At 37.6% G+C, this 14356-nt stretch overlaps 2 protein-coding genes across 7 annotated transcripts; one reads left to right on the top strand and one right to left on the bottom strand.

Annotated features, from left to right (window-relative positions):
• Positions 1 to 1794: 1794 nt before the first annotated feature.
• LOC103335397 (protein ALP1-like) lies at positions 1795 to 3758 on the bottom strand. The gene has a single exon (XM_089055442.1). It carries the CDS (start codon positions 3517 to 3519, stop codon positions 2179 to 2181), a length of 1341 nt encoding a protein of 446 aa, XP_088911568.1. The 5' UTR covers positions 3520 to 3758; the 3' UTR covers positions 1795 to 2178.
• A 1041-nt stretch (positions 3759 to 4799) lies between these two features.
• Positions 4800 to 10314, top strand: LOC103335395 (zinc finger protein ZOP1). 6 transcript variants are annotated; one of them, XR_001677980.2, is made up of 8 exons: positions 4800 to 4959; positions 5589 to 5789; positions 6207 to 6297; positions 7252 to 7347; positions 7449 to 7861; positions 9128 to 9250; positions 9341 to 9404; positions 9838 to 10314. XR_001677980.2 is itself a non-coding variant. In XM_008238399.3 (6 exons), the coding sequence occupies exons 1-5, from the start codon at positions 4951 to 4953 to the stop codon at positions 7811 to 7813; spliced, it is 762 nt and encodes a 253-aa protein (XP_008236621.2). In that variant the 5' UTR covers positions 4800 to 4950; the 3' UTR covers positions 7814 to 7861; positions 9128 to 9679. The 6 variants fall into 6 exon arrangements, 1 of the variants encoding a protein (XP_008236621.2); XR_514324.3 differs by lacking the exon at positions 9341 to 9404; XR_001677979.2 differs by having other exon boundaries at positions 9128 to 9404.
• The last annotated feature ends 4042 nt before the right edge of the window (positions 10315 to 14356 follow it).

Here is a 14356-nt window from a genome sequence, read left to right as displayed (position 1 = left end):
TTTTTTTGATTTTTTTGTTTTACATTTTTAATTTTTTAGTTTTGCTCTTATTTATTGAACTTTAATTTGTATTCAAATAGTTATTTTTTAAAATTAATATTTAAATAGTTTTAAATTTTTTTAACAAAAATTTAACGGAAGGGATAACATTGGCTAACGGTCCTAAACGTAGGTACCAAATTGGCCAAATTGAAAACACATAGACTAAATTGGCCAACATGATAAAACACAGGGACCATTTTTGCATTTAAGCCAAAAAATACTGAATTTAAGTGATGGAAGTGTAGCATTTATGAAACAAAATAAAACAAAAAAGAGAAAGAGAAACAGCACATTTCACTGAAGACATAAGGCGAGGAGGCATAAGTCTTTCGAGTATTGGATAATTATACACAAAATAATTATAACCAAGCAATTCAAGCAAACTAATCAATCCTGAAACTCTTTTTATGTTTTCTTCCCCATATCATCTTTCTAATGATAGCGCGTGTTGAATTGCTTTTCCTCACATATTTGCTGCAATTCGAGCACGGTGATTTTCGAATTGGTGAAGTCACATGAACTTCATTGATAAGGCTATGAACTTTGTTAATTTAGCCAAAGTTTGATGGATTTATGCCTGTTGTGCTGTCATATAACGCAATTTTAGATGCAATAATTAGCATCAATTGTCTGCTACCGAAGAAGCACAAAAGGCAAACAAGGACCCGAAGAAGCATTAGGTTCTATCTTCCTTGTAGAGAAACTGCACATAATCTTTCTCTGCCCTACCATGTTCACTTGGCGGTGTTTTCAGAAGCTGGCATCTCGTGTTGCCTTAATGTATCTTGGGAAGCCAAGGATGTGGATTTGAAGCTGCGTCCGATGAGATTTGAAGGATGAAATGCTGTATATAACATGCCAGTTCTGTGATCAATCGTGAGAGGGAGGTTGTATACAACAGTTGTATACTCTCATATCTCAATTAGATCAAATAGACTGCGCAAGTCTTAACCTATAGACCAAACTAGGTCTGGGATAAACGCTGGCTTGGTTACCTTTGCAGAGCTTCTGTATCCTCACCAGAATTCTGATTGTATTCTTCTCTCAATAATTTGTCTCAGCTGTCCTTCTAATTTCTATTGATGGAAACATGAAAACTTCCAGGAACCTCAAGTCTATGGAATTTGCCATCAATCACGTGCCAAACAGTTCTCCGCGCTCTCTAGCAAACTCCATCATCCAGATTCTCATAAAAGAACACCAGTCTTAACAATGTCACCCATCTTGGAACTTAGACCTTGAACTCTCCTCCTGTTAAGGATATAAGGCTATGTTTCACTAGCTCAACCAATTATTAGCATTTACTTTGGATTTAAGGAACATCACTGTATAAAGAGTAGTTTAGTTGTTGTTTCAGTATAAGCCTATTTTCGATCAGCATCTTAACTGCTACTTTGTTTCTGCTGTGAGTCATGGAAGAATAAAATCTCAGAAGGGTACTGTTGCTGGCAATGGCATTCCTTCCATTAGTGCTTCTCTACATAACTGGCCACATTGCCAGTGAAACTGTACAAGGGACAAGCACGAAACATATACTGTTATCTGAGAGTTCTGCAAGACCTGAACCCTGAGAGGAAGAGAGTCTACAGACACCAAGAACACAACCATGAAACTATTGAGCCTGGAACTTTCTTGGACAATCAATTTAGCTGATTTAAGCCAGAATAACATTTTAAAAAAGAAAAAATTTCATAAGAAAATGCAAGCAACTAACCCATTATAGTGGATCAAAATTCAAAAGCACCAAAGAAGTACTCTCATCAATCAATATGATACTTTTCAATAGTAATATTGGAATGTTAAGAAGTACACGATTGTAGGTAGACAGATTTCCTGCCAAATAGACATAAAACCACACCGGCTACTAATCCCTCACCAGGCCCTGCTAAATACAGAGATGAGAAAGCAATGCTAGATAAAACACTAGTGAATTTCCACTTTTTCTACCAATCTTGTAATTTTCATTACCAAGTCAGTTGGTCCCAGCAACTATATGACAGTCATTACATATTAGCTTAATCCAAGTTCTACACCCTACACCTAAACTAAAAGGAAGAACAAAGATAACAAACAGGACATCCTTGCATAGAAATAAAGAAGGGTTAAGAAGCCATCCCTTTACTGAGGAAACATGTCCTATCTCGATGAAAGCCTCTGATGCAAATCATCAGCCAATGCTTGCCTCAAGCTTTCCCCAAAGTAGAAAAACGACTTCTCACTGTCAAGCACCCTCGGTGGCGACCCACTCTCATCAGGGTCCTTCCAGAGCTCCGGTTCAGGCTCTCTCGCAATCTGGCACAAATTATGCAACACACAACAAGCAACAATTGTCTGGGGCACATGATTAAGACCCACATTGAGGTCCTGCAGAATCTTCCACCTCCCTTTCAGCAATCCAATTGCTTCAACCACAACAGACCTTCCCTTCATAAGCATTCCATCGAACAGGTTCTGTGCAGGAGTTCCCATCCCATTTGGGGAAAAGGGTGTCAACAAAAAAGATAGCAAGGGATAGCACCAGTCCCCAACAATGTAAGGCCTCACATGGTGACCCCTCACATTGATCACCTTATCCCAAACAATATCACCAGAAGTCAGCCTATTATACAAAAGACTATCTCTAAAATGGGTTGCGTCGTCTGTGCCTCCTGGAGCTTTGACACACACATCCCAGAAGATTTTCTTGTGATCAGCCACAACTTCGAGCAAAACCGAAGGGTACCCATATTTGCATTTGTAGTTTCCAGGCAAGTTGTGGTTGTGGAGCTTGATTGGGCTTCCGTCAATGGCGCCACACATGTTGGGAAGCGATGTGAGCTCCTCGAAAGCCTGGGTGGTCTCGATGAGTCTGCGGCGGGAGACCGGGATCTTGATGAACTCCGGGTAGAGCTTGGTGGCGAGGAGGCGGGTGACCATGTTGGTGATCTTGGAGACGAGGTAAGGGTCGAGGGAGTAGCGGGAGGCGAGGGTTTGCGCGGAGAAGCCATGGGAGAGGCGGGAGAGGACCATGGCGACGGCGTAGTCGGAAGGGAGGGAGAGGTTGGAGAGGGCGATGTGAGGCCGGAGCTTCTCGACGACGGTGGTGAAAACGGGGTAGGAGAGGCCGTAGAGGGAACGCCACTGGGCGTCGCGGAGAGGGGCTTCGAGGGACCAGATGTGCTCGGTGGCGAGGGCTCGGAAGGCGGAGACGGACATGGCGGAGGCGGTGGCCGAGGAGGTGCCGCCGGAGGTTGAGGCGGTGGCGGGGGAGGGTTTGGGGCGGGAGGTGGCGATGAAGGAGAGGACGGAGGCGATGGTGAAGAAGAGGAGAGGGGCGGCAGAGGAAGAGGTGAGGAGAGAGGTTGGGGTGGAGGAGGAGGAAGAGGAGGTGGGCGAGGGGGAGGAGGTGGTGGTGGTAGAGAGGAGGGAGGTTGTTGGGTCGATGGAGTTGTGGAGGTGGAGGAGATTCGAGAGCATTAGCAAAAACGATTCATCCATTTTTCCTTTTTCTTGGTTCTTGGGTTCAGGGTTTGTGTTTCTTCTCCTGTTCTTGGGTTCTCTCAGAAGCTTCTTGGACTGAAGAAAGAAGAGGATCTGCTGCAGAAGGAAGAGAAGAAATGGAGAATTGGGGTTTTGAACTTCGGAGTTGGAGTCAAATTAGATCATTTTCAACTGAACTGGTGAATTTGAGCAAAATCATTGTTTGAGAATTTTTAATTTAGTATTTTGTTTTTTCATGTTTGGTCAGGTCGAGTTATTGAGTTTGAGCCCAAATGCAGATATTTAATGTCAGCTCAATCCCGGCTGACTTGTTTTAATGGACTGGGCTGAAGCTCATAGGCAAAGGTTAGAAAAAGGGCCGGAGTGAACTTATACCAAAACTACCCATTTTGCAATTTTTGTTAAACCAGAACCCATTTTCCATTTTCATCCTGAATTTCAATAATAATTGATGTCGTCCTCTAATTAGGTCCTTATAAATGTGATATTTATGATTGTATTAACAATGATTTTATGTTTAGGTTCATGTTTAGATTAATTGACCAAGGCAAGTATGCTTGTTCTTATGTACCGTAAATTCATCTCCTTTCATATAGATTATAATATTTTATACTCAAAAGACTATCGTTTGTATAAATAAAAAGTGGTTCCCTTTCAAGGTTATGGAGAAGAGAGATGTTGGATAGGCTTGCAAAATTGGACTAAGCTTGGTGGGCAAGCCCAAGCCTAACTCTGTCTTCTGGGCTGGACTGGCCCAGTCTGATATTATGGTCAAGCTCAACCCAGTATGTTGTGTAAATGCTAGAGCTTGGACTAAACTTTTAAGCCCATAAGTAGAGCGGTCCGACCATTAAGTTAATAAATAATATATTTATAAAATAAGTTAATATTAATTATAGAAAATTAGTTAAATACCTCATTCCTAAACATAGTTGTATAAAGAAACCTTATACCATTCAATATATATAAACACACCTAAAATAAACCCAAAAATAGACAACTGTCGATTTTTAGATTCAGTGTCTATGTTGGATTATGGTTTTGCCCTTTTGGTTTGAATTTTGAGAAACCAAAACTCGCAAGCTAGGATAACATGTTTGGCTGCGATGGGCTTAGAAGAATTTTGCTGGTCCGAATAAAAGAAAATATTATAAACAACTATTCCTACAAAAATAGTAAAGGCCCAATAAGAATAATTGGCCTAGTGGGCCTGTAAAATAATGACCGACTCAAAACGTCGTCGGAGTTACAAAACCCGGGAAACCGAATTTCCGTGTCCGCTCCGCGAGATAGAGATACCCTTTTAATTTTATTTTGGGCGCAGAATTTCTTCACACAGTTTTCATAGCTGCAAAGCTCCGATCTTTGCCCTAACGGTCTGATTTTGGGGTTGCCTCCCATCAGCAGCAGAACCACAAATTCGCCACCATGACTGAGGTATCGTCCGCCTGAACTTCTGTAGTTTCATTCAATTTTGATAATCACTTGCAAAAACGATAGCTCTTCTTGATTTTATTGCTTTTTGTTCTTTTATAATTTGGAAGGCTTAATTGCATTGTATGTATGAGTGTATGAATATGGGAATGCAAGAACTGACCTGGGTTCATGACTAATTAGTAAAACCCAACTACATAAGTGACAAGATGTCACCGGGCTTCTTGTTCTTGCCATGATTATAGTTATGGCTCCATTGAGACCCATTTGATGCTAATAGCAAATACTCTCTGTTGCTCATGATGCGATCCCAGCACGTTGTTGGGATTTGGGAAAGAAAGAAGGCAATTTTTGTTTTGTTTCAATTTTACAGAAGAGATAATCCCTGCTTATTTATATCCGAAGGCTTTGGAAGTTTGTTTGATTTTCACAAACATGGTGTTAGTGTAGTTTCTGACTTTCTTCTAAAAAGGACTCTCTTTTTCTCAATCTTCATTACTTTGGAAGATAGTTTTCTTCTCTTTAAATTTTGCATACAATTCGTTTTGATTTCAGTGATTTTCCTGTCTGCTGACTCCGACTGATGCCTTTTACATTAGTCTTTGTAACTTTTTCTTTTTCTTTATTTGCAGTATTGGGTTAGCCAGGGCAACAAATGGTGTGACTTCTGCAAAATCTACATATCAAACAACCCTTCTAGCATTAGAAATCATGAGCTTGGTCAACGTCACAAGGATAATGTTGCTAAGAAGCTTGCTGATATGCGAAAAGAGAAAGTTGCAAAAGAGAAGGAAGAAAAAGAAGCAGAACGTGCCCTTCTGCAAATTGAAGCAGTGAGTATTCGAAGGTCATTTCGAAGTTATAAATAGCTTACAACAGTAGTGCATTTACTCCACTAATGGAGGTTCAGTTTATTATTGTAATTCTTTGATGGTAGTTCCTCTCCCATTTAATACAACAGTTAAGTTTACTCCTTGCCTTGTTCTCATCAATACTGCCACTTTGTTAGCAACCCGAGAGTAACTGTTAACTATTCAAAATTTCAAGCCTAATTATATTTACAAAAGACATTAGAATTTAGAATGGCCAATCGGAATTTAAAAAGAAATTGAGCACAGAAATTTGCCTCACTCTATCATTTTATGGATTCCAATTTATTGTTCACAATTTACAGATTTAGGTTTATTGAAAGAGAAAGTCTTCTCTCCTATGAGACACTGACATAAGCAATTTTCCCTAAATGTTTACAGAAAGCTAAGCGCAGCTATCAAAAGGATGTGGCAAGCTTTCAGGAGGCTAGAGATGCCCGGGCATTCGATGTTGAAGATGATGGTCAAGAGAGTAAGTACTGGAAATTTGCGTTTCCAGCATTATTTCAATGTTAGAGCTGCACCATACTTGCAAGCTTTGCAATAAAGCCTATATAATTACACCTCAAGCACGTTGCAGCACATTTTGTTGTTTGCACTCACTTTGGAGAACCCCATCCTAAAATTAAATTTTGACAATCTGTTGCCTTTTTTTTCCTGGTCAAGAGTGTAGTTTTTTCACCTTAGCCATATGGCTTCTAGCCCAAAAATATATTGTAGGTGGGAGTAGGGCTGTTAACTAGGTGAGAACCTTACTTACAGCTCAACTACTTGGGCGACTCATTAAGGACATTTTTTAGTCTTTTTAAGTTAAGACAATAGAACAATCAGGCTACGTTTATAAACTTTATTCCTCACCACTCTAAGCTTGAAAAACTCTGCTGACTTAGGTTCCTTACAGCTGATGTAAGCGTCATATGATAATGCCATAAAGCCTTTTACCAAAGAAAGCAGTCTACAATGGAGAAAGAAGAAAGGCAGACATGGTTCATTACAAAGCTAATAAGATTATCTTTTTCCCTTTCTTCTTTTTAATTCTTTTTTTCTAATGAGCGGAAACCCAAATTGCATTTTCAAATTTGGGATTTTGATCAGGAGAGGAAGACATTATGCTAGTAAGTTCTGAAAATGGGTTAGAATGAACTAGACATGTTACGAGAAATGTGTTTTCAGGTTTGATCTCTTGCCACACTTGTCTGGTTTGTTAGTTGGCCGACAATCGATGAGCAAATCAGATTCTTCCAAAAATTAAAATTCTAAAGAAGTATGCCTTTAGGGGAGGTGGTTTATGAATATTATTTGTTAGTTAATGAATGGGCCCTTTATTGCTATTTGAAGAGGCATGCCTTTTTGGTGATTGATGAGTATTTCTTATTTCAACTCCATTATTTACTTTTAAAACTGATTCAGCTCTGATTGATGACAGAATGGCAGTATAACAGTACCTCTGGTTATTACTACAATCAAAGTAACGGCTTTTACTATGATGCGAATTCAGGCTTCTACTATTCTGACGCTATAGGTATTGACTCACTGCACTTCTATTTTAATTATTGTGTTGGCTTAATAATTCTTTCAGAATATATGTTGTAGTTGGTATATTTACATGAAGAAACACAACAGGAAAATGGGTGGCACAGGAAGAGGCATATGCGAACCCGCAGTTTTTATCAAATGCTGGATATAAAGAAACCATTTTGAAAAAGCCAGGGTCAACTTCAGGGGCAGGACCAGCTACAGAAAACAAAGGTGCTGATAAATCTCAAAATGGGCCTCCACCTGGGCCAGTGGTCTCAGCTTCTTTAAACCCTATGAGATCTGTTAAAGGTGCTCGTTCGTCAGTTTCTGTTGGAAAGAGAAAGAGGCAAGAGGAGAAGCCAAGGGCTATATCCGCACAAGAAGCAGCTGCACTTAAAGCGAGGGAGGCTGCAAGGAAGAGAGTTGAAGAGAGAGAGAAACCATTACTTGGTCTTTACCGGCCGCAGTGATTTGGCCGCTCAAGCAAGTTCATATCCTTAAGGACCTTAACACAAAGGGTATGCTTTGAGTTTTTCTTCTTTCTAATTATTCAATTATTTTAGTCTAAGTTCTAGCGTATAAGTATGCTACTGGGTATGCTGCCTTGAGTGGTTGCTTTATTGAGCTAAAATCTTTCTCCCATCCCCTTCTTTCCCTTTCTTTCCCTTGTCATTCTATTCTGTATGGTCCCCTGCATGTTCTGATTTTCATGATGAAGGGTGTGGGAATTAGGATACTGTTGATGTATTCTAGCGTGTTTATTAATTTGGTCAGTGTTTTTAAAGGTGTTTCTAATGCATGCCTCATAGGGAGGTGAGAGTCGCGAGACCTAACTGCCTGAGGGGTTTAGGTGTTCAGTGATCTGCCAGATAGGCTATCGTTATATTCCAGAGGTGTATGCCTCAGGAACAAGGCACACTATTGTAAATTACAATTGTGCAAAACCTATTTACCCCCAAATCAACCCATCCCCACCTCCACCCCTGGTGGCAATTGTCTTTTTGTCAGAAACCGTTTCGTCAGCAGTATTGTTGATTTACCTACTGTGAGAAGAATCATTGGCATACCTGCAATTTTTTTTCTCTTTTATATCCAATCACATTGCATATACATTATGTGCATGATTCTTCTAATTTTTAGTTTTAAAACTTCTCAACGTTGGTTGCACAGTTGATGTTTTTCGCCTTTTGGCACTGAGAAAAAGTTCGACCAATTTTTTTAAACAGTACAGTTATTGTAGAGAGGGAATGTAAAAGAGTAGTAATGAAATGCCAGGCTGTCATTTCATTAGATCAGCAAGTGCCATTAAAATTTCCAAGTAGGACAAGTGGATGGGAAAAGGGATGCACAGAGGCACAAAAAATTGGCTCACAAAGTCACTCTAGACATAGATGAGATAGCAAGAGGTTAAATGAGGTAACAAGCATGCAATAGTGTGTCCCAATAAATGAGGTAACAAGCACGCAATAGTGTGTCCTATTGCTTATCAATCAATGATGGAGTTAGTGGTGTCACAATCTCATAGTCTGCAGATATTTCAGGATTGAGGGTACTGATAATTGCACAGTTTGGATTTTGGAGCCACATGTTGTGGGATGTGTGAATTTTCTAAATATCCAACTTCTTAATGTTGAAATCATTGCAGGAAATAAAATGACATACTGCATAACTTAAATGGGGAAAAATTATTTATCCATATATTGTTATTAGAAAGGAAAGCTGGTTTATGGACTTTAATTAATATATCTTGTATTTTGATGCATGTAATTGGAATTATTTTGCAGAAGTCACGAAGCCTTTTGAATACAACTACTCATTTTATGCAATGGCTGGTCCTAAGTTGTTGGTTATATGATCTCGCATTACATTTCAATTGCCAAAAATTGCTTGCTGGCATTGCAAATTTGGTGAGTAGCAGTACCTGATATGTTAATTTGTACAATTTGTTGCGAGCTTATTGAATGGTGGGTTTCATTATGAAAGATGTTAATTATTAGGTTCTTCAAATGATGGGTGTCTGAGCCTTCTTCAATGTGCAACTGCTGGACAATTAGGGTGAAAGTAATCTCATATCCCTAGTACTTCTATTTTTCTTTTACTTCCAACATATGAATATGGCCGATGCAATTCTAGTTACATTTTTCAACAAGGAGGAACGTCATCATAACAAAGAATTTATGAGCTGATATCGGCTCGCAGGTGTGTAGTGTGGTAGTTAAATGTTAGTTTTTGTTAAGCTCTTGTATGACGTTTTGTGTATAGAAATATTAATGAATGTTGTAACTGAGCATGAAATACGGATACCAAGTACATGACTACGTAGTCTTTGTTATTGAGTTCTGATGTTGAGCACATGATTTTATGAGGTTATGATGGGTACGTAGAGCACCCATTTGGTAAAGTTGGTAAAAATGCAATACTGTCAAATCTGCTGCGTTTTATGGTCTTTAACTCCGAACTCCTAAACCATATATCTCTTTTCATTTTTTTTCAGGTGCCTCTTGGAACCACATTAATATGTTGTTTATTGAAAATGCTCTATTGTTAGGCGTGCAAACCATCAATTTGAGTTATTGATAATGTGTGTTCTTGTTTGAACCTGGGGTCCAAATTGATAGTTTGGTAATACAGTTTGATCAGAGAACATCGCCTAACGTTCACATTCTTGGGATGTAAGATGTCTTAACGTTATTCAGCCCAGCTAATTCGAATATTCTGGCTTCACTTCGGGCATTTGTAAGGGAGTTTTTGTTATGTTTCCAAGTGATGCCCATTATTTCTTGGAAAGAGATGATGTTCTAGACATCTGTTTCTCAACGCCTTTACATGTCCAGAGCAGGAAGTGAATATTGTCCTAGAACCTAATGGCCAGAAAATTACCAATTTATGTTTCTCTTTCCTTGTAATTTGACTGAGGCATGAACTTTTTACGTTCAACAAAATTTCAACTCAGTTATACCACTTTTGCATCAATGTTATTGGAGCTAGAACCCGTGGACGACGGGTCTCGAGTCAATGACCCTTCCGAATGCAACGTGTGTCCATTTCTGTTTGTCCTCGCTATAAATCATGATAAATGCCAGAATGTGAACCGTCTCCCATTGTTGTTGAACGTACAACTCATTTCCCATGTCGATTCACAAACCCTTTACCACATCAAAAGATGAATAAATAAAACTCTGTACAGATACATTTCTCAACCACCAGACTCAATACGTACATGTTGAAGCAAATCGGGTTGGATTCTTTGAATTGCCTGAGAGAGAGAGACAGCCATTTAATATATGAAGGAATTTAGGGTTCCAACTACCACTTTGCCGTTCGCACGTGGTGTTTTATTTTCTCTGTGTGACTTGGTCGTCCCTGTGACTTGTAAAAAGGTCATAGATTTCGGCCAAGAATACAAAGACTAAAAACACGAGGGCAATGAAAATAATAATAACTTAATAAATACTAAACCTATTGAGGGGTTTTGAGGACTTTAAGTCAACAAGGTGGTTCGAAGCCCGTGTTGGGCTTTCTTTGGACATCTGGGGCTTCTGGTTCGTAGTACATACACAAACTGTCAGATCAAACGGGGGGTTAGAGCTTGACACTTCACAATCACAACTCCTTTTTAACGTGTCTGGCTTTCGTTGGACCTCAAGGTTTTCTTATATTTGGCTATACTCGATCAATAAAACATTGACACGTTGTGTTTTAACATTATTGGTCGATGATAGCAATACAATACTATCTTTGTTACAAGAAAGGTTTTTTCGCATCTTTAGGGCATCAACTTGTCTCTATATAAGGAAGCTTAAATACAAACAAAACCAAAACCTAGACCTCTAACTATCTAGGGATGTAATTTCTCATAAGTAGGTTAGGCCAATTATTTATGACTGTAAGTTTGTTTATTTACATTCGAATTCGAATTTTCCTCTCTTTAAATCAAATAAATTAAAACTAATTTAGACTATTGTTTGTATTAAAATATATATATATATATATACACCCAATCACATTTTATCAGTTTAATAAGCTAAACATTTTTGTTACATGCTGATTACTTTTTTAATTTCGTTTTCTATATAATATAAAGGACTAAACCAACAGAGAGGAGGTGGCTTCTTTTTCTCTACTTCATTCACAAAGTAACTTTTGACTCTTTTCAACTTTTTTCAATACTTTATGCTTCATTCCAAATGCTTTTTACTCGACCACAGCCATGCTCACTCACTCACTCTTGGAATTTGAATATAATATATTTCTTCTTTCTACGAAGAAAAAATTCAACAGAGTCCAAACCCTGTGTCCTTTTTTTCCAAGTTATAATATATCAAAATATATATATATAAAGAAGCACGGGTTAGACACGAAAACCATATATGAGTAAATAAAACAAAGAGTTCCTCTCTTTTTTACCAAAGATGTCGTGCCCCATCTTACCAATTCCAAGTATGACGAAGCAGAAACGGAAAAATTTCATTCATAACTATAATTATTGGCGACAATAATGCAGTGCGGCCATGGATGATAAACAAAAATTGTCACCAACCAACCACCATGTATACTTGGTACCTTCAAGATCATCATATCATGATCTAGATATTTATCACTTTTGTCATCATCAACAGATATAATATGAGACAATCTCTTAATCTTTTTCTGGGTGTAAAGATTAGGGTATAATGTACATGAAGCATCATCCCATTATCGCATCAACCCCATGCTCCTCCTTTTCCTCACTTTTTCTTTCACTCTGCAAACCAAAGTAACCATAATTATAGGATTTTATGTGGGTCTCCCTTCGTAATAGACAAAACTATTCTTTCAATAAAGCTAGGTTATGCATGCATGGCTTGTTGCCCTTCTTTAACCAACAAGAGCATTGGGAATCTATAAAAAGCAGAGTTCTACAATGAAGAACGATATAGATAGTTACTCACGCGCGCATTATATCAATGGTCTAAACTTGAGACTTTTTCATAAAATGCTTAATGGCTCTTGTTTACATTGCACACCTCATCCAATGTGTATCCTCTTTGACTTATAATTAGGTGATGCATAGTTGATAGAGACATTAGCTAGCTTAGAGTTCGTTTGATAAAGTTTTTATCTTTTCTTTTTCTTTTTCTATTATTAAATTGAGAGAGAAAAGAGGTGGGCAAGGGAGGAAGGAGAAGAGATAGAACGATTTTCTTAAATAGAAATTAGAAATCAATTCCAATGATCATAATTGTTTCATCTAATTCTTGATTCCAATATAGTAAAGGGTGAATGAGTAACCATTAGGATGTGAGCCAATACTATATTGTATTATATTCTAATATTCCTCCTCAACCCTCATGTAGGATTGGTCTTCAAATATATAAATTGTGCCTAATACTATAATATGCAGAAAGAAAAAAAATTGTTAATTAGTGCAGGGATCTTGTGGAGTTGCATCACTACAAGTGATCACTTGTACTGCATTATAGGGTTTTTTTAATAAAGAATTTATAGTTTTTTCCCAATAAAAGATGACAGCCGGAATTTGAACTTCCTTTTCTAACATTAGAAAGAACAGTACCATTAAACTATAACCTTTTCTAATATTAGAAAGAACAGTGCCATTAAACTATAAGTTAGTCGACAAGATTCTCATAACCTTAACTTTTGATTGTAATTAAGTTTGTTAATTTATCAATATTCTTATAAATTTAAAATATATGAGTCTAACAATTAGAACCTTTCTAAGGAAAAAGTAGCCAAAATTACGTGCTGAAATATAAAATTCTTACACAAGTGATCATATTTTCTCATTGTTTGAAACTTCAAGTACAGTAGTACACTAGTGACACCTAATTCATTTTGTTGGATTGCTTAGGCAAAGCACATGCATGGGCCTAACACATTAAACATGGAACCCCCCTTGTTCATCATTGCAGGTTGTGTGGTGATTACGAATTTATGGTTGAAATTCGACAGGAATATCGAAAAGGAAAAGGATTTTTTATGTCCCAGTTTTGTTTTATTTTTAAATAATTGAATGATTCTCCACCTTTTGCTTGATTATTGGTGGCAAAACCGAATTAGACAACTTTACACTGTAAAACATTACTGCTATAATGATTACACATCCCAACAATGATTACGGTGTGGAAAATCTTTTTCTTTGATCTACCCATGTGTCTGTGTGCTGCTGATATCCATCCACCGTCCTTCTTCATCTATTTTCTTATGTAAGTTTATTACTAAATAGAAGACTGGGATTTACCACATTGTCCTATCATTTGCCAATGTTACTAGCTTATAAGTGAAGGGACACTGCTTGACTCATTCCTGCAAGGAGATATTCCTCATTTATATGAATCATAGTTTGGCGCATAAGTAAAAAGAAAAATTTATGCACACATGTAACATTGCTATTGGCAGGAATGTAAGAGCTCCTACTAACATGATAAGGAGGGAAGTGTTTTCCTAAATAAAGAAGGGTTAGTCAAATTTATATAATATTGTTCCGTCTTTTAACTTAGGATTATGATATTGGGAAGTGAAATATCACGAGACTAAGAGTTAGCAATTAATGGTTTATTACGAAGGTAAATGTTTATATAAATCTTAAGGAACTACTCCTTATATATAAATCTTAGGAATGGCGTTTCCTATTTTAATTTTGTGTTGTTCTGCAAGAGGAAAATTAGGTGGTTTTCATGCATCATGCGTTCAAATAGAAAGTGAAAGGGCATGGACAATGAAAAAAGGAAAGTGGGATGGTGACATCTTTAGTTTCTGTTTTCTTCTTTTTCCTTCCCTTTAATTCAAACTAGACAAATACTCTTCAATAACGTTAGATGTGCTCTTTCCTATATCATATATGTCGGTAAATCATTCATTGCCATTCCAAGAGCTCTCATAAGATATATTTTTTTGTAACTGAAAAAACAGATATATTATCTATGAATGAACTCAAATGTAATTTGACATGATTAAGGAGAGGAGAGAAAAAAAAATTAGTTTCATAATTGGTCCCAACCAAACACAAAACG

The sequence above is a fragment of the Prunus mume genome, linkage group LG6 (genome assembly GCF_029339155.1).
Source record: "Prunus mume cultivar Tortuosa linkage group LG6, ASM2933915v1, whole genome shotgun sequence".
In the NCBI taxonomy this organism is placed as follows: domain Eukaryota; kingdom Viridiplantae; phylum Streptophyta; class Magnoliopsida; order Rosales; family Rosaceae; genus Prunus; species Prunus mume.
Note: the sequence above shows the minus strand (reverse complement) of the source record. Positions and strands in the feature narration are given on the sequence as shown.